The sequence below is a fragment of the Danio rerio genome, chromosome 21, assembly GCF_049306965.1.
Source record: "Danio rerio strain Tuebingen ecotype United States chromosome 21, GRCz12tu, whole genome shotgun sequence".
NCBI classification, from domain to species: Eukaryota; Metazoa; Chordata; class Actinopteri; order Cypriniformes; family Danionidae; genus Danio; species Danio rerio.
Window position 1 is genome coordinate 46,822,954 of NC_133196.1, and position 20,547 is coordinate 46,843,500.

Below are 20,547 nucleotides of genomic sequence, written 5' to 3' on the forward strand. Positions count from 1 at the left end.
ATGGATGGATGGATGGATGGATGGATGGATGGATGGATGGATGGATGGATGGATGGATGGATGGAAAGATTGATAGATAGATAGATAGATAGATAGATAGATAGATAGATAGATAGATAGATAGATAGATAGATAGATGATAGATAGATGATAGATAGATGATAGATAGAGATAGATAGATAGATAGATAGATAGATAGATAGATAGATAGATAGATAGATAGATAGATAGATAGATAGATAGATAGATGATAGATAGATGGATGGATGGATGGATGGATGGATGGATGGATGGATGGATGGATGGATGGATGGATGGATGCATGGATGGATGGATGGATAGATAGTGGTAGTGGTGGACAAAATTATTGTTATTTTATTGTTAAGTGTGCAAAACAACATACGCTAAACACAGAAGACAAAAAGTACAAAAATGTGAATAGCAGGAATGTGGATGAAACAGCAATCTCAAGCAGAATAATATTGGTAATATCTGTGTTATTTAACGCTTATAATCAATAATAATATACACACTTTTTTCATAACATCACATTGTCTCTTCACTGCATCTTGGAGCATGATTTATTTTCTCTCTCTCTCTTATCTGGGTGTTTTAATCAGATTTGATTGTGGAGCACTTTCTTCTGAACTCTTGCCCATACGTACGAATCCACTTGTTGGCCACTGAAATAAGGAAATCAAAGAAATCAGTGTTACAGTGTGTATAGTGCAGATATTTTCCAGTCATCTTGATACATGCAGCCTCTCTAAAACTCAAGCCTGGTATTTCAGTACATTTATCTCCTTAGGCAACACAGTGGCTTAGTGGTTAGCACTGTCGCCTCACAGCAAGAAGGCAGTGGCGTAGCGCAAAATGCGGAGGCCCCCCTGCAGGGATCACTGACGGGGCCCCCAGTTGAAGGCGGGGGGGGGATATACACATAGATATACACATATACACATATGTCTATGATCGGGAGTTTTCCTGGATGTTAGTATGCATTTTTTTTTTAATGATGAAAATTTTTATTTGACATCACTTTTCTACATTGATGGATCACTTATCGCACGGGCATTCCTGACAAAAAGCTTGTGTTTGTGTGTATGGAAATGTACTATTCACCCTCCCTGTTAAATTTGATCTAATCATGTCCTGAAACACAGCTCCTCTCCTGCTTTCACTGCTCATACTGACGGAGGGAGCGATTCGTTTGTGAATGAATCTCCGTTATGAACGACTCGTTCACTAGCCGACATTAATACAAGTTTCTGGCAGCGCAGCATCTCTTTGTCATATTTCTTTTGCATTGTTTGCTGATTTATTCAACAAACCTAGCATAAACCGAGTGTTTAGTGCGAGTTGGTGCTACTTTGCCTTATGGTGAATGCAGTAAGTGACTATAGCTATTATTATCAATAACGTGACCTGTTTAGCACAAATTTTAAAACATACAAAAACGTAAAAAACTTAATCCTATGAAATGTTCTGCCTTTGTGCTTTGTTTTCTTTGTTTGCTCGTTACTACACTCGTAGACGGCGCTTAAGTCCTGCATCTTCACGTAATAACACTGTCTTGACTAGTGCGGTTGAATGACATTTGTCCTGGGAGCACTGTACCAATGTGGCGGCGCTATAGACGCATGCTCAGGGTCCCTATGCAATATCTAGTGTATATATCTATGTCACAAATTGAGGAGCGGGGAAAGGAGGCGGAGTGGCGTGACAACGCGGGGAATCCTTCACAAACTGAGGAGCGATCACAAACCGAAAGTGGCGAGAGCGTCAAAGTAGCCAGAAGTCATTCATTTTTTAACGAGAACCGGCGGCGAGAAACAGCGGCGCGTCTTCATTGGCTATGACGCGGTTCGGCGGCAAGCAATCAGAATGAAGTAGTCCACCGCCTGAGCGGAGTTCAGAGAACACAGACCTGTAAACTTTGGTTCCGACCACAGTTGTTCCCAAGAGTTTGATTATTGCGGTTCCTGGATTTTCAATTATTAAAAATCGCGACGACGTGGGGCCCCCTAATCACGCGGGCCCCCCCCGCGGTGCGTGCCCTGCGGGCCCGTCCACTACGCCACTGCAAGAAGGTCGCTGGTTCAAGCCTCGGCTGGGTCAGTTGGCATTTCTGTGTGGAGTTTGTATGGTCTCCCTGTGTTGGTGTGGGTTTCCTTTGGGTGCTCCAGTTTCCCCCACAGTCCAACAAATACAGTCCCGTTCACTATAAGTGAACTGAATTAACTAAATTGACCGTAGAGTATGAGTGTGAATGAGAGTGTATGGGCGTTTCCCAGTACTGGGTTGCATAACATATGCTGCTCAAGCTATATTAGCTGTTTGCTGCACTCATTGTCCTGATTGGCTGATAGCTGCACTCATGTGTTGTGATTGGCTGTTTGCTGCACTCATGTGTCGTGATTAGCTGTTTGCTGCACTCATGTGTCGTGTGATTGGCTGTTTGCTGCACTCATGTGTCGTGATTGGCTGTTTGCTGCACTCATGTGTCGTGTGATTGGCTATTTGCTGCACTCATGTGTCGTGATTAGCTGTTTGCTGCACTCATGTGTCGTGTGATTGGCTGTTTGCTGCACTCATGTGTCGTGATTGGCTGTTTGCTGCACTCATGTGTCGTGTGATTGGCTATTTGCTGCACTCATGTGTCGTGATTAGCTGTTTGCTGCACTCATGTGTCGTGATTGGCTGTTTGCTGCACTCATGTTTTGTGATTGGCTGTTTGCTGCACTCATGTGTCGTGATTGGCTGTTTGCTGCACTCATGTGTTGTGATTGGCTGTTTGCTGCACTTATGTGTCGTGATTGGCTGTTTGCTGCACTCATGTGTCGTGACTGGCTATTTGCTGCACTCATGTGTTGTGATTGGCTGTTTGCTGCACTCATGTGTTGTGATTGGCTGTTTGCTAAACTCATGTGTTGTGATTGGCTGTTTGCTGCACTCATGTGTTGTGATTGGCTGCTTGCTGCACTCATGTGATGTGATTGGCTGCTTGCTACACTCATGTGTCATGATTGGTTTTTTACAGCACTCATATGTCGTGTGATTGGCTGTTTGCTACACTCAGGTGTTGTGATTGGCTGTTTGCTGCACTCATGTGTCATGTGATTGGCTGTTTGCTACAATAAGGTGTTCTGATTGGCTGTTTGCTGCACTCATGTGTTGTGATTGGCTGCTTGCTGCACTCATGTGTTGTGATTGGCTGTTTGCTGCACTTATGTGATTGGCTGTTTACTGTATGTGTCACACTTTCTCTAGGTTAAACCCAAAATTAATAGATAAAGTTTTTATCAAGCCTTGTGAAACCACTTAACCTGATCCAACCGTTTGGATTAGTTTGATTTTGTCAACCTGAAGTTTGTTCAATTAGTTTTGTATAACAGGCCTCATGTCTGTGGCACTATTTATTGAACTATAAGAACTATAAGAACTGATGAAATACAAAATTATTATTTGTTAATTATGTAAATGCCTGGCCTGGTTGAGTTTACCTCAATATTCACAAGAAGACAGACTTATTACAAAACACATACCCCATTTACTGCCTACAAACACAGGACATGCTGCATGTAAAGTTCGGATATCTTCATTCCCATTCCTCAGCAGGTTAAACCACAGCACTGCTGAACCCTTAAAGAACACAATTATACACGTGTGAGTAGAGTTTACAGTCAGTTGAACTCTTAACAGATGTAAAATAAAGCTTCAACTAACTCGCTTCGGCTGAAGTGCTGCTCCAACATCAGGGAAAACTGTTGCTCCACCAATGTCCACGTCGCTCATCTACAACACAGCAGCTGATGTAAATACTGTATATTATGTGAATTAATTCATATTACATAGATTGCATCCATACATAGATAAGGACAGTAGCAATCCGGCCTCCTCTGAGCTGAAAGTCTGAGTCATTTGTCAACTGAGGAGAAATAAATGGATTGAAATAAAGCACAGTAGATCCTCGGTTACACTGATTTCAAGTGGCATTAGCACCGCAATAGCACATATAAATTAAAAAATGTTAACACAATAATAGAGTTTTCTACCTTTGAGTCGTAATGTGGCTCATACTGGCCTCCGATTCCATAATTTGCAATCTGAAAATAAAAAATTAAATAAAAAAAGCTGGGGTAGTACCTTTTCGAAAGCTACAAAGGTACATATTTATCCTCAAAGGTATATATTTAGCACCTAAAAAGTAGAAAATTAGAAAAGGCTTATCATATATATATATATATATATATATATATATATATATATATATATATATATTCATTCATTCATTTTCTTGTCGGCTTAGTCCCTTTATTAATCTGGGGTCGCCACAGCGGAATGAACCGCCAACTTATCCAGCTAGTTTTTACGCAGCAGATGCCCTTACAACCGCAACCCATCTCTGGGAAACATCCACACACACATTCATACACTATGGACAATTTAGTCTACCCATTTCACCTGGACCGCATGTCTTTGGACTGTGGGGGAAACCGGAGCACCCACGCGAACCCACGCGAACGCAGGGTGAACATGCAAACTCCACACAGAAACACCAACTGAGCCGAGGATCGAACCAGCGATCCAGCAACCCTTTTGCTGTGAGGTGAACGTGCTACCCACTGCGCCACTGCAATATATATATATATATATATATATATATCGCATATATATCGCATATATATATATATATATATATATATATATATATATATATATATATATATATATATATATATATATATATATATATATATATATATATATATATATATATATATATATATATATATATATATATATATATATATATATATATATTTGCAGCCTCATGAGGACTGTGAATACCTGGAGGCTTTCCGCTGTCTGTAGCTCCAGTCCAGTGACATCAGCGATTCTCTGGTTGACCTGAGTGACCACAGGATCTTCATCCTCATAGAGCCACGCACTGACACATGTATAATGAAGAGGACAGACATTAAAGAGGTCCTATTATGCCCCATTTTGCACGATAAAATAAGTCTCTGATGTCCCTAGTGTGTGTGTGTGTGTGTGTGTGTGTGTGTGTGTGTGTGTGTGTGTGTGTGTGTGTGCGTGCGTGCGTGTGTGTGTGTGTGTTTCAGCTTCAAAATACCCCACAGATAATGTTTTATAACTCTTGGAAACTGACCCTTTTAGGCTTTGATCCTAATTTTAGTGAATGTCGCTTTAAATTCAAATGAGATTGTGTTTTTCAAAAAAGGGCGGAGCAACAAATGTCTGTGTGTCAGCATAGTGGCAGATTTAAAAACAAGACAAACATGTTATGCTAATGAGGGAGAGATGGTCACTAGTGGGTGGGGCTTTCCCCCTCTGATGACACTTACAAAGGGAGAATGTCAATCAAAGTGTTTCTCCAGACTGCTTTTATCAAGTCTGATTATAAACAATGGAATTATTAATTTTGAGCACTAAAGGCTGACTATATGCATACCAGCTGCCACACAACTGAAATATTGTCACTGGGTTCCATTCAGAAGGTCTCAACCCAATGCCCTAATCCCTTGGGAGGGCCCTTTGTAGGGGTCAGAGCATAGAGATGAGCCCTTCCGAACTGAGGGCAGTTTGTGACACCAAACAACTTCCCAGCTTAAAGGATCAAGCCTTGAAGTGTCCATCAGTTCTATTTTTCAAAATCCACCATGCTGAAGGGCCTTTTGAAGAGGCCAGTTTTGAGCACTTTGGTTTGGAAGCCATGACTTTTTCAACAAAATAATACAAACAGACAAACAATATTCAGTGATGGTGCATTCTAAATGGCATATATTGTCCACCAAAGGGCACTTTGATAAAGAGGATATTTTGAAGTATGTTGGGAATTAAAAACCACTTCCAATTAAAATATTTTTAAAATACCAGCTTTTATGTTTTATAAGAGAAAAAAAAGAAGAATAGAGTTCTGGAAAGACACTATTGGGATAAAATGACATTTTAATATGGCGTGGAGGGGCGTACAGTACCTCTGTGACACACGGGACGCAGCAGAAACCCTTTTCCCAGAGACTGCATCAATGACCTGAGCTCTGGAAAGCTACATTAAAACAGACATTAGAGTTGTGTTAGACATGACAGAATACATGCAAATCATCTTAATTAGATGTTTATTATTAATCAGCAATAGTCAGTTATGGGTCAGTCACTTTACAATAAGGTTTCATTAGTTAATGTATTTACTATCATGAACTAATAATGAACAATGCTTGTACAACCTTTATTAATCATAGTTCAGCATTTACTAATGCATTACTAACATCCAAATTTATGCACCATGAGTTAACTATTTCTGTTAAGTAATGTTAACTAACATAAATAAATAAAGCGATAAATATATTATAATAAATGTTCTTTGGTTGTTTATGTTAGCATTAGCGTTAGCATTGCCCTGTTTCCACTGAGTGGTACGGTTCGGTTTGGTTTGGTACGCTTTTATGACCGTTTCCACTGTCAAAAGGCGTACTGAACCGAACTGTACCATACCACTTTTTCAGCACCCTTTTGAGGGTACCAAACACGAGAAAGGGTACCAAAAGGTGGAGCTAGACGCGCAGCTGTACGATATTGGTTTACAGAGATACGTAATTCGCTTACGCAACAAGCCAGAATGAAAATAAAAGAGCTGCCATGTTTAAAATACACAGCCGAGAGATTACAGCATAATATATATATATATACATATATATATATATATATATATATATATATATATATATATATATATATATATATATATATATATATATATATATATAATAACGAGCCATGGTCAATCCAGGCTCAAACATACCTTGTCATCGTCTTGATGAACAGCCACAAAGCCATGGAGTAGAACACAATCTACACTGTGCCTCGTAGTTTTTACGAGCCAGTCTGAAGCGCGAGCGTTTTCACTTTCTTGCTTGCGCTTGCCGCACGTCTATATCTAAAATAACAAACTTCTTGAACTGATGATAATAACGTGGGCTTGATTAATGACAAGCTTTTGAAACCCGATCCTGTCAGACACTGACAAACGCGAGAGTGAAGCGCGGAAAAAAAGAAGTCGGAAAAAAAGAAGCACATTATTTCTTCAGCAAATGTGAACAAACTGCCTTGTTTAACTATTACCATCACCTTTTGGACTATTATGAACTCAGAATGATGGAGTGACTGTCTAACAGAGGCTAAACGTGCTGCTGAAGATTACAGACACAGATAAGAGGTTTACACTGTAGGCTAAACTTTGTGTTGTTTTTGAACCTAAATAAGGACTAAATGTCTGCTGTGTGAAGTTCTTCTGTAGTTGGTAACATATCGGAGACTGTAAGGGTCTGTATGTGTTCATATATGTTCATTTATTTATTTATTTAATATAATTACAGACGTTACAGTAGGCTATTTCACGCTGTCATTAATCTGCAGTTATAATCAAATCCTGTTCATAGAAAAGTTAGTAACAAAGCGTCTGTTTTGTGAGAAGTGCTTCTCATATGATATGTGAGTGACCTGTGCAGGCTTACTGTAGATATTTATTCGAGCGAGAATGATGCGACTGAAACTCTCTGTCATACACCACGCCCACCAAAAAGGTGCCCTTGGTAGAGGAAACGCAAGCCTGATAAAGGTGACCCATACCGACCCGAACCGTACCGTACTGGAAACGAGCCGTTAACGAGCATCAACTAATACAACCTTATTGTAAAACGTTACCACAATTTTATCATACAACATTAAGCGTTTATGTCTATTTAGCATATTAAATCTGCATGTACCTTGGGTCTGGCCAGTGTTTTGATGGTGTCGATCTCTCCTTCAGAAAGAAAGTCATGGTATCGTAGGATCATCGGCTGGTCCCACTCCACTTCCTCTTTGAAGAGCATCAGCGGGTTCCCTCTTCCTCTCCTGTACCTGCACACCAGTTTTCTCTCTCTCTGTGGTGTCTGATGATAATACAACATTCATTCATTTTCCTTCAGCATAGTCACTGATTTATCAGAGGTTTTCCGAGCGGAATTCCAGCATATTTTCACTTCCAGCTGCAACCCAGTTCTGGGAAACACCCATACACGCTCATTCACACACATACTCATACACTACGGCCAATGTGTTTGGACTGTGGGGAAAAGCCACCCGGAGGAAACCCACCCCAACACAGAGCAAAACTGAACTTGTTATGTCATGTATATAATTTGCATATATTACCATATATCAGATTTGCATGTGAGTATCCAGCTACTTATCTATGTTGTCTTATTTTTAAAATCAGATAATATATAGCACAGTTTCCATTCACTCATTCATTTTCCTTCGGCTTAGTCCCTTTATTCATCAGGGGTTGCCACAGCGGAATGAACCGACAACTTATCCAGCCTTTTTTTACACAGCGGATGCCCTTCCAACTGCAACCCAGTACTGGGAAACGTCCATACACACTTATTCACACACACACACACACATACACTACGGCAATTTTAGTTTACGCAATTCATCTATAGCGCATGTGTTTAGACTGTAAAACCGGAGCACCTGGAGGAAACCCACGCCAACATGGGGAGAACATGCAAACTCCACACAGAAATGCCAAATGGGCCAGCTGGGACTCGAAGCAGTGAGCTTCTTGCTGTGAGGCGACAGTGCTAACCACTGAGCCACCTGGTCGCCTGACTTCCCAAACTCAAAACAAAATAACAATATTAAGGTTTCTACTCACCATCGCAACTCTTTTTCCTGTGCAAAGAGCCTCGTATGTGTTCTCCGTGTCAGTGTGAGGGATGTATTTTGCAGTCCATTCCCAGGTCTTGATGCTCTCTATCAAACTTTTGTGAAGCGCAGGATGAAGCAGACCCCCATTAGTGGGTTCTAGAAACAATCCAGAAGACAAAAAGACAGCCAGATCACCCGGATCAACCAGATTCTCTTAAAATTAAGCTGCACACGGAACTCCATCACTCTCACTCTCAGCGTTACAACCATCTTTACCTGGTCTAGATGGCATCTGAATCACTGCCAGCTGATGGGAAAATGAAGCCAGTTGGTAAAGCACTTCGTCTTTAGTGACATTGGCTTCCTCGCCCTCATCTAGTTTCCTGAGGGTTTCCTCCATCCAGAGGAGCGCATACTGTAACCGATGACTGTGATAGGAGATCATGGCGATGTGGAAAGTTTCATCTGGATCCAGTGTTAAGTTATGGCTCACTTCTGAAATGGCAAACATCAAGATTACATCTGTGAAACATAAAGAGACACAAAAAAGTTTTTTTTCAAGTGGTTTTTACATATGTGGGCTGCTGCCAGCTACTGCATAGATAATATTGCTACATATTGTGACATGAATATTAAAGTGGAACTATTATGTAAAAATCACTTTAATAAGGGGTTTAAACACAGTTGTGTGGCAACAGCGTGTGAATACAATCAGCTTCTAACGGTCAAAATTTATTTATTTTAATGAGTTTATTAATCACACTTGATTGCAGAAACACTTTGATTGACATTCTCCCTTTGCACAAGTCAACCGAGGGGGAAAGCCCCGCCCACTAGTGACCATCTCTCCCTCATTAGCATAAGACATTAGTCTTGTTTTTGAATCTGCCACTATGCTGAAACACAGGCAACTGTAGCTCCGCCCTCTTTTGAAGAGAGCACAATCTCATTAGAATTTAAAGCGACAGACACTAAAACACCCCAATTAGGAACAAAGCCTAAAAGGGTCAGTTTCAAAGAGTTATTAAGTGAAGTTTTTAAACTAATTTCGAGAGGAGCACGTGATATAATTGACAGCAGCTGGCCACCTATCTACACTCATTAGTTAGCCAATCAGATCTATCCTAACCCACTATAAGTAGCCTAGCTTGATATTACTCCCTTATCTTCGTTTTCCGAAGAAACCCCCCATCCACCCCCTTTCTCCTCCTTTTCTCCTTTACAAAAAGGGGAGCTCTCGAGAACCACCTGATCTCGTACTCCCCTCACATGCTCTATGGACCTGGCGGGAGCCCTGGGCTCAACTATCTCCGAGCTCAGGGTTCTCTCCCGGGACAGCATGCCAAACCTGCTAACAGTTGTCAAGCAACATCTAAGTGTGAACTCTTGAAACAACATTTATGGGGTATTTTGAGCTGAAACTTCACACACACACACACACACACACACACACACACACAAACAAAAACTCACGAGAAAATAAGGAGATGTTTCTTGGATCTAATCTGTACATTTCCTGCAGTCGAACCAGAGCCATCACGACACCGTCAACATCATCTGCACCGGGGAGTGTCTGAGCTGTGGACCTCAGCTTTTCTAAAGTCTCTGTGAAAAATGACAAATGTAACTGGTTTGATCTTCATAGAGAATTAATCACCAAAAATTACGAGGACCCTCAAATGAGCACAACAGTCATCACAAATCAATTGATCTGGAAAGGCATGATACACTCACAAAATTATGTTGGCTATTTGTTACTTATATATATATATATATATATATATATATATATATATATATATATATATATATATATATATATATATATATATATATATATATATATACAGTTGAGGTCAGAGTTATTCGCATCCCCTTTAAATTTTTTTTCTTTTTTTTTATATTTCCTAAATGATGTTGAACAGAGCAAGGAAATTTTCACAGTATGTCTGATAATATTTTTTCTTCTGGAGAAAGTCTTACTTGTTTTAATTCAGCTAATATAAAAGCAGTTATTAATTTTTTTAAAAGCCATTTTAAGGACAATATTATTAGCCCCTTTAATCTATATTTTTTCCTGATAGTCTTCAGAACAAACCATCGTTATACAATAACCTGCCTAGTTACCCTAATTAACCTAGTGAAGCCTTAAAATGCCACTTTAAGCTGTATAGAAGTGTCTTGAAAAATATCAAGTCAAATATTATTTACTGTCATCATCACAAAGATAATCAGTTATTAGAGATGAGTTATTAAAACTATTATGTTTAGAAATGTGTTGAAAAAATCTGCTCTCTGTTAAAAATAAACAGGAGTGCTAATAATTCAGGGGGCTAATAAATCTGACTTCAACTGTATATACATATATATATATATATATATATGCCCGTAGCCAGGGGGGTTTGGGTGGTTCGAAAGACCCCCCATTTGTCCCATTTTTGACAGTATGCCATGATAAATTGTGAAAATAACCAATCGAAGAAGGCTTTAAGAAGAACAACCAATAAAAGATGACTTTTATTATTTGATTGGACAAATTCTGACTGACGAAACGAGCTGGCCTGTTTGTTATTTGCCTTTAGGCTACAGTTTTTAATTTAAAACATTTATTTTTATTTTTATTATGGATGATAATAAATTAGCATTAAAAATAAGTATTTTTAATATTTCTAAAATTCAAATCTCATTGCATTATAAATAAAACTGTAACAACTTGTAATTAAACAAATAGTTTGCACTTTGACCAACATGTAGGAAGTATTTTTGTTCCATCAAAAAGTGTGGTAATGATAACCATCCGACTTAAATGCAGTATTTAACCCTCGAATGTCTGGAAAAAAAGAGCCACCGCTTTTAATAGGTTGGCTACAAACCTGATATATATATATATATATATATATATATATATATATATATATATATATATATATATATATATATATATATATATATATATATATATAAATATAGAAAAAAAAAACTTTTGAGGGGGAGCTGGGCCGCACAGTAGAGCTTTATGTCTAGCACAGGGGTCATCAGTCATTATGAAACTGAGAGCTACTTCTTGGGTATCAATTAATGTGGAGGGCTACCAGTTTGATACACACTTTTCAAATAACACATTTGCTCAATTTACTTTTAATTATACTGTATGTTATTGTTAATAATTGATGATATTCATCTATGTGAAGACACTGATCATGTTAATGATCCTCACAATAGTTATCAACAATGATTTATCAGGGTAGGAAACATAAATATCAATGTGCAAAACTTCATTTTTTATATATCTCTGCAAGTATTTACATTTTCAAATGATCACTTCTACAACATTTTCACTAATCTGTTGTTCCTTGTTTGTACAGATTATCAATTGTGTAACATAAATCAACATTCAGATTTTACTGAAGTTATCACCAAATCTCCTGCAGTTTTAACACTCTTCTAACAATTGTAGTTGCCCTGAGTTGGACATCGGAGAGAGTGGAGAATTACATCCATTCTCATCTTTAAGCACAGGTTTGCTTTCCTGTCTGAAAATGCCTTGTTTTTTTATTTTTTTTATTTTTTTATAAAAAATGTGTAGCTCTAAATGAGGTTTCGGTTGCTGTTGGTGAGGTTTTCACCTGTCTCGTGAAAAAAGACGGCTGTTTTCACAAACCTTCCAGACTTTTTCCACCTGTAGTGTGGTGCCCGGTGTGGGTTAGCATGGTAACATTGCTTGTGTGACACATTCTGAAATTTCTCTCAATATTGTACCAGCTAGCTCTGATCTGAAATGAGGTATTTGTAAAGATTTTTTTATATATAGCTCAAATTTACACCTTGATTTAGAAAGAGTAGCTACAAAAATTATTAGATTCAGCATACTGGTAAGTGACACTATGGTGAGCTATTTTTAGAACAGGCCTGAGGGCAACTCATGTGATCCTTGCGGGCTACCTGGTGCCCGCGGACACTATGTTGGTGACCCCTGGTCTAGCAACACTTGTTTGGTTTCTTATTAACTCGAATATGTTTGTGTGTTTAGAAATCCCAGTTTCTGCATGATATATTCAGCATTTGTACAGTTTGTGTGTTTCTCCTCAGACCTGTATTTCTTCTTCCCTCTAGATGTTCCTGTGTCGTGGCCCAGACCCGACTCAGTTTTCTCACAAGCTGAAATGCAGCAAGGGGATTGCTGATGAATTTCTCTGGATCTTCAGGAGCGTCGTCAAAGTCTTTCTCAAGCGTATTCAGAGTCCTGATAAATAGGTAAATAAATAATTAAACACTAAAAGAAGGGTTACATGTATGAAGGGTCACAAGTTAGTGTAAAAAAAACTAAACAAAATAGTGTTCTGTGGAGAAAATCATCACATACGCATGCCAACAAAACGTTTCCAAATAAATGTTATGATCAATATGTTTGTGCTTGGTTTTTTTTCCAAAGAGGAAGTTTCTTTTTGAGTGTTCTCTTAGAGATTAGGAAACACCTTTAAAAAAAAACTACATTAAAGGAACATTTGACTAAACTGCTTTATAAAATCTTTTATGAGTAATACCTGCTAATATTTATTGTTTTAATTTAACTCTCCATTTTATTATGTGTTGTGAATATTCTTTGAATGGGCGGCACGGTGGCTCAGTGGTTAGCACTGTTTCCTTACAGTGGGAAGGTCACTGGTTCGAGTTCTGGCTGGGCCAGTTGGCATTCCTGTGTGGAGTTTGCATGTTCTCCCGGTGTTATCGTGGGTTTGCTCCAGGTGCTGTGTTTCCCCCCAAGTTGAATGTGTGTATGGGTGTTTCTCGGTACTGGGTTGCAGCTGAAAGCACATCTGCTGTATAAAACATATGCTGGAATGTTTGGCGGTTCATTCCGCTGTGGCAACCCTTGATAAAAAAGGGACTAAGCCGAAAGAAAATGAATGAATCTTGTGCCAACATATTTATTACATTATTTAGGACCAATGTTTCAACACGAATGTTTGCTTGTAACTTTAAGATGGCCCATTGATATTAATACTTAAACACACAAACACACACACACACACACACTGAGCAGTTAATGTACACTTAATATACAATAGCTGAGGCTTTAAAATGAAATAAATACTTATTTCTAAATATTCAATTATTCATTTTCCTTCGGCTTAGTCCCTTTATTCATCAGGGATCGCCACAGCGGCATGAACCGCCGACTATTCCAGCATATGTTTCACACAGTGGATGCTCTTCCATCTGCAACTCAGCACTTAAAAACACCCATACACACTCATTAACACACGCACTCATACACTACGGCCAATTTAATTTATTCAATTCCCCTATAGCGCATGTGTTTGGACTTGTGGGGGAAACCGGAGCACCTGGAGGAAACCCACGCCAACATGGGGAGAACGTGCAAACTCCACACAGAAATGGGCCAGCCGATTTCTAAATATTTTAGAACAAAATATGCAAACAACACAATATATGCCCAGTTTAATATTACATTTCAATGTGAAATGGTTGTTGTACATATTACTGCATTCTTATATGTAATTTTGAATAAGCAATACTTTACTTTACACCAGGGGTGCTTAACCCTGCTCCTGGAGATCGACCTTCCTAAAGAGTTCAGCTCAAACCCTAATCAAACACACCTGAATCAATTACTGACCTGAACAGCACTTGATAATCACAGGCAGTGTTTAAAATGGGTTGCAACTGAAATCTGCAGGAAGGTCGATCTCCAGGAACAGGGTTGGTCACCCCTGCTGTACACCCTCATAGTAAACGAACATTTTACCTTTTCAGAGCGTCTACTTGACCCTCCAGTGCTTCTATATATCCGTGAAGACATCTGGCAAACTCTTTTCTGATGTCGATAAGCCGAGTCATATGATCTGCAGATGGCATATCATAAATAAGAAAATAAATTATTATGTTTGCATTTACAAAAAAAAAATAATAATTTTTGCTGCTTGTTCAGGCTACTTATTTAAAATGAGCTGACAAAACACAATTCTTGAGATATTTTGGGACAACTTAATTGTTTTATGTTCAATCCACTTAAATTTGTAAAAACTAATAAGCTAACAATTCATTTAGGTTGTCCCAATTCAAATCAATTGAGTTAATAGGTTTTGACAAATTTAAATGGATTTAACATAAAAATTGCAGTTGTTCCATAAAATTACAAGAATTGTGTTGTTTCAGCTCATTTTAAATAAGTAGCTTGAAAACGCAGGAAAATATATAAACACTGTAAAACATCCTGGGTTTTACACAATCGATCAATTTGTGTCAGGACAACATGAAGGAATTAAGTTGTTGTTTTTAACTCAGAGGATTGAACATAAAACATTTAAGTTAAGCAACATTTTTTTTTTATGCAGGAGGGACACAAATTACATGGGATCACATACAAATGGAAGAAAAAATAAACTAAGAACAGAGATGAAAAAATAAATAATAAAACTGCAGAAATGATTAAGTCATAAATAGCAAATATTAATCAATTAAGCAAATAATATATAATTAAAACAGAAACAAAGGAGTCACAACAATGATAGTAATACTGTCGTTAAAAAAACTACACCAACTACTACTACTACAGCAGCAATTGTAGTAGTTAAGCAACATTTAAAAACTACTGTAGTTTGACCAAAAAGCAAACATCTTTGAACAAAATTATTCGAAGGTGACTCCTTGGATAAATCATTTTAATTTAAGTGATTGTTATCAATTTATTTAAACCAACTAAATAAGTTGAACATTAATCAATCTAATTTGTTTGTTTAAATTCAACACATATAAATTGCTTGCAACAATTTTGCAGACATCCTTTTTTTTCGGTGATCATTTTTTTAAGTGTATACATATATTTTTGTATGTATATAAACACACAGTTACTCACTTTTTGCAGTAGACTAACCTGTTGAAGAGTAAAACTCATTTACCGCCCCACAGAACATCCAGCATGTCGACAGCAGCAAAATCATCCACTTAGCTTCCATTTCAGACATGTAGTGTTCAGTTTTACTCTGTTCAATCTAAAACTAGACTGTGTGCTAATGATGCAGTGCGGTGAGTTGCACCACTCGACAAAACAGATTACGGCTAATTGTGTTTTGGTCTGCCTAGATGATCTCCTATGACAGAACATAACCCAGATAATAACACCAGGTAACACACACCCAGATGTTTGAACTGTGGTTGCAACAAATACATGTGCTTACAGCGTTAAATCCAATTGAGAAACAGGTAATCACAGAGACTGTACTGTATATTCCAGCCTGATTTTATGAGGAAACTGAACTATTTAGCGTTTTGTCAGTTTAGTGGCTAATTCAGAGTTCAGTCATGCAATTTTTAAAAGGAGGTGTGGCTCCAAACCCCGCCCCTAAACCCAACTGTCATTGGGGAATAAGCAAATCGTACTTAACTGTACGAATGATATTGTACGAATTAGCCACTAAATCAAAAAGTTACGAATTGCAGTGAGATAGCATTGGTATATTCACACTCACAGGCCACTTTGTTAGGTACACCTGTTGTCAATGCAGCTAATCACAACACACACTGTAAAAAGCAATTTACTGTATTTAAAGTCAAAATCCAAATACATGTTGTGTTGAGCATTCACATAAACACTTCCGAATGTCCACTGTGGCTTCTGCACTGCTGAAGGGTAGAGGGGCGATTTTGGATGCAGCCTAGTTTTTTCAGTGGCTGCCTATTATGTTCACCTGAGCCTTGTTTGGTTGCGTATTGGCTAAAGTATGTGAGTTTGTGTACTTAGAAATCAAAGTTTATTAATTTGTTCTAGTTGACGTTACTTTAAAAAAAAGTCTAAACTGTTAGGTTGACTTTATTTTTATAATTACGAATAGTTCATTTACTCACAGTACAGCAGCGCAGTGCATTTAAGTAAGTAGATTAACTGGGGTTATAACAGAGACATGGCAGAGAAAACAATTTGATAACTGTTTGGGTTTATGCACACACAGATTCTTCCACATATTTTTAAGTTGGATGGACAAACACACACACACATACACACAAACACACACACACATGAAAACAAAGTAAAATACACACACGCACGCGTGCACACACACACACACACATACACACAAACACACACACGAAAACAAATACACACACACACACACACGCACGCACACGCACACGCACACGCACACACACACACACGCACACACACGTTTGTTTTTGTGAAAAGTGGGAACATTACACAGGTTTCCATTCATTTTATACTGTCCAAACCGTATATAATATTGCCCTCACCCCACCCTACCCCTAACCCAACCATCACAGTAAACTGTGAGCAGCTTTACTCTCTGATTAAACTCATCCTGTGTGATTTATAAGCTTTTGGAGAAATGAGGACGTCACCAATGTCCTCATATTTCACCTCCTTTTTGTAATTCCTGTGTCATACCCATGTCATTATGCAGATTTGTGTACTGATATGTCACAAAAACACGTACACACACACACACACAAACATGAAAACAAAGTAAAATTCATGTTGTGATGAGCATTCACATAAACACTTCAGAATGTCCACTATGGTTTCTGCACTATTCAAGGGTATAGGGGCGGATACAGCCTAGTCTATTAAGTGTTTGCTTATTGTGTTCACCCGAGCCTTATTTGGTTGCTTATTCACCTACATATGTGTGTTTGTGTGCTCAGAAATCCCAGTTTCTGATTGATATCTTTTGAATTTGTTCAAGTTGACAAGATCAAGTTCTGAATAATATTACTGAGAAGATTAACGCACCAAAAAGGTTTTTAAAACCGCGAGCGCGCAGGGCAAACTTCATTACTCAACGTGATTTATTAAGCCCCTGCTGTCAGCGTCTAACAAGATGTCTTTTGATGAGATTAGCAAGATGAAGAAACAGCTGCTACATTCACATCCAGTACAGGTGATGCAGAGAAGATTTTACTCCCAGGTCAAGTACTCATGTCCACAATCTCGACTAGGGAAACGCTAAAACAAATGGAAGGAACAAAGACTGTTGGTATTATGACAAAAAAAAGTCTGAATGGAGCTACACGCCCAAACACTTAGTGAGTACTACAGAAATTCTTAAATACTATGAGGACTGTGAATCCAAAAAGAATCAATTATTAGCCCCTTTCACACATACAGACCTACAGAAAGGTGTGTATGTGTGAACAGGTCCTTTTTGAAAATACCGGTAAATTCGTTCTGGCTATTTTCCGGAAAGAGAAGTTGTAACATTACCGGTAATTTGCCGGAATGCTGCGCTGTGTGAATGCAGAAGGAACATTGCGGTAATAGGCGCGTGCACGTCTAGAACGTGCTGACGTGAGACGTCTGCTTTAGCCAATCACAACAGTCAGACGCATTTACATCCGCGCGGATTGTGAGAATAAAAGCCTTTGAATATTTTTCCAGACACATTTAGCTGCTAGAAGTTAGTCAGATCACGTTTATATGTTCTTCTTAATGCCAACTGTGTAAATAATTATCGATGAGATGCTTATGATAAGCCGTTGTTTGTTTACGTTCGTGTGCCTGTGAAACAGCCTGTGAGCGCCTGCACACGCACATATTATGAACATCTTGACATGCGAAAGTGATCCTGCGAAAGTTGTTCGCAATATTGATCATCCACAGAGTTTGTAATTTAGTCAAATGTTTACAAACACAAGCGCAGCCGTTTAAAGCTCATTTGTGGTGAATGATGTCAGAATTTACCGGTATTTTGGAATGGATGTGTGAATGCTCTGTGTGAAATTTCCGTATCGTCCTCGCCTGTGTGAACAGCGCTTTTTTGAATATACCGGTAAAGTCGTTCCGGAAATTTTTCAGATATTTACCGGTATCACTGTGTGAAAGGGCTAATTATCTCATCCTAGCATTAGCCCCTTTCACACAGTGATACCGGTAAATATCCGGAAAATTTCCGGAACGACTTTACCGGTATATTGAAAAAAGCGCTGTTCACACAGACGAGGACGTTACGGAATTTTTCCGGAAAAGAGCATTCACACATCCATTCCAAAATACCGGTAAATTCTGACATCATTCACCACAAATGAGCTTTAAACGGCTGCGCTTGTATTTGTAAACATTGGACTAAACTACAAACTCTGTGGATGATCAATATTGCGAACAACTTTCGCAGGATCACTTTCGCATGTCAAGATGTTCATAATATGTGTGTGTGCTGTTGCTCACAGGCTGTTTCACAGGCGCACGCAAAGCTTGAAGGTAAACAAACAACGGCTTATCATAAGCATCTCATCGATGATTATTTACACAGTTGGCATTAAGAAGAACATATAAACGTGATCTGACTAACTTCTAGCAGCTAAATGTGTCTGGAAAAATATTCAAAGGCTTTTATGCTCCCAAACCGCACGGACGTAAATGCGTCTGAGTGTTCTGATTGGCTTAAGCAGAAGTCTTACGTCAGCACGTTCTAGACGTGCACGCGCTTATTACGGCAATCTTCCATCTGCATTCACACAGCCCAGCATTCCTGCAAATTGCTGGTAATGTTACAACTTCACTTTCCGGAAAATAGCCAGAACGAATTTACCGGTATTTTCAAAAAGGGCCTGTTCACACATACAATGTGTGAAAGGGGCTATAGTTGAATTTTGTAAAAAATGGTGCAACATTCTCAACCATTGTTTAACTAATCTAATGCTCTCAATTATTGACTTTACAAAGTCAAGTCTTTATCTGAAAAAATGTAAAGATTGATATGAACCAGAATTTTGGAGAAGGGTCTTGCTGCAGAGTTGAACTTGCATCTTCAGGCTTGCGCTCTGCACGCTCAGGCACCCACGCTTTCTATTTCAACACAAGTAAACCAAGAGTAAGTTTACAGCAATGATTCTTGAACGACTTGGGAAACTATTCTTAAATAATGTAAAACATTATTTATTTCAATAATAAATGAATATGCAAGCAAAGAAACACATAATTTCCTATATTTTTATTGCAAATCATACATGAATATAAAATAAACACTAGAACAGGACAATAATTTAAGCATTACATAAACAATGACACGATTCCCCGGGTGAACCTGACTGGAGAATGCAAACACACAAAATAAAGCCTGAAATCCCTCACGGACATCACGTATGGATGAATGTGGAGAGTGTGATTATCTCTGTGTGTGTGCAGAGTCAAGGCACTGTGGGTAATATACTGCGTTCATCATCCCTGATCAGTCCACTTCTGTCAGGCCACACGGCCGTCTGAACTCCTGCCCTCGCTCGTGGATCCACTTGTTTGAAACTGAAAGACAAGAGGAACTTGTAAGGTTTGTGAACATCTGATGCGCTTAAAACAACCACATTTTATGCCTTGTTTACTTTCATATTCAATTATGTAACAGTGGCAGGGGTTGTTTTTTTATTGCCACATCAGCAACTCATAGTTAAATTAATGCAAGATTACAATTATTTGCCCTCCTGTGCATTTTCTTTTTCAAATATTTCCCAAATGATGTTTACCAGAGCAAGGAATTTTTTAACAGTATTTCCTATAATATTTTTTCTTCTAGAGAAACTCATTTGTTTAATTTCAGCCAGAAAACACACTCCCCGGCCACTTTATTAGGTACACCTTACTAGTTCGTTGTAACGAGTGCTTTTTTGAGTAACTGCTGCCTTTCTATCAGCTGGAACCAGTCTGGCCATTCTCCTCTGACCTCTGGCATCAACAAGGCATTTGCGCCCACAGAACTGCTGCACACTGGATATTTCCTCTTTTCAGACCCTTCTCTATAAACCCTAGAGATGGTTGTGCATGAAAATCCCAGTAGATCAGCAGTTTCTGAAATACTC

General features: G+C 38.6%; 2 protein-coding genes across 11 annotated transcripts in view; both read right to left on the bottom strand.

Annotated features, from left to right (window-relative positions):
* Nucleotides 1-350: 350 nt before the first annotated feature.
* On the bottom strand, nt 351-19,826 carry LOC110438249 (prolyl 4-hydroxylase subunit alpha-2). Of its 3 annotated transcripts, none has more exons than XM_073935514.1 (15): nt 19,461-19,826; nt 17,543-17,704; nt 14,492-14,588; nt 12,813-12,964; nt 10,195-10,326; nt 8,998-9,216; nt 8,729-8,877; nt 7,791-7,958; nt 6,003-6,073; nt 4,852-4,951; nt 4,056-4,106; nt 3,869-3,928; nt 3,727-3,795; nt 3,546-3,642; nt 352-683 (listed from the first exon to the last, which is right to left on the bottom strand). In XM_073935514.1, the coding sequence occupies exons 3-15, from the start codon at nt 14,581-14,583 to the stop codon at nt 613-615; spliced, it is 1,431 nt and encodes a 476-aa protein (XP_073791615.1). In that variant the 5' UTR covers nt 14,584-14,588; nt 17,543-17,704; nt 19,461-19,826; the 3' UTR covers nt 352-612. The 3 variants fall into 3 exon arrangements, with proteins under 3 accessions (XP_068072282.2, XP_073791615.1, XP_073791614.1); XM_073935513.1 differs by having other exon boundaries at nt 8,998-9,243; nt 19,461-19,543; XM_068216181.2 differs by lacking the exons at nt 17,543-17,704; nt 19,461-19,826 and adding an exon at nt 15,620-16,267 and having other exon boundaries at nt 351-683.
* The window catches only part of p4ha2 (procollagen-proline, 2-oxoglutarate 4-dioxygenase (proline 4-hydroxylase), alpha polypeptide 2), a 33,893-nt gene continuing 33,019 nt past the window's right edge, over nt 19,674-20,547 (bottom strand). For all 8 annotated transcript variants that reach the window (XR_012396485.1, XR_012396484.1, NM_001007285.1 and 5 more), the window contains one exon: nt 19,674-19,996. Coding sequence is in view for 6 of the 8 variants with exons in the window: in NM_001007285.1 (NP_001007286.1) it covers nt 19,926-19,996 (71 nt within the window). In the remaining 2 variants the exon portion in view is untranslated. The remainder of the gene's footprint in view (nt 19,997-20,547) is intronic.

Bases quoted from the DNA above. Each gene is read 5' to 3' on its own strand.
- LOC110438249 (XM_068216181.2), bottom strand. From the start codon at position 15,710: ATGTCTGAAATGGAAGCTAAGTGGATGATTTTGCTGCTGTCGACATGC. The intron at 8,878-8,997 runs GTAAAGATGGTT...GATTGTTTCTAG, and splicing joins TCAGATGCCATCTAGACCAG to AACCCACTAATGGGGGTCTG. The intron at 3,643-3,726 runs GTTAGTTGAAGC...GTGTTCTTTAAG, and splicing joins CAGCACTTCAGCCGAAGCGA to GGTTCAGCAGTGCTGTGGTT.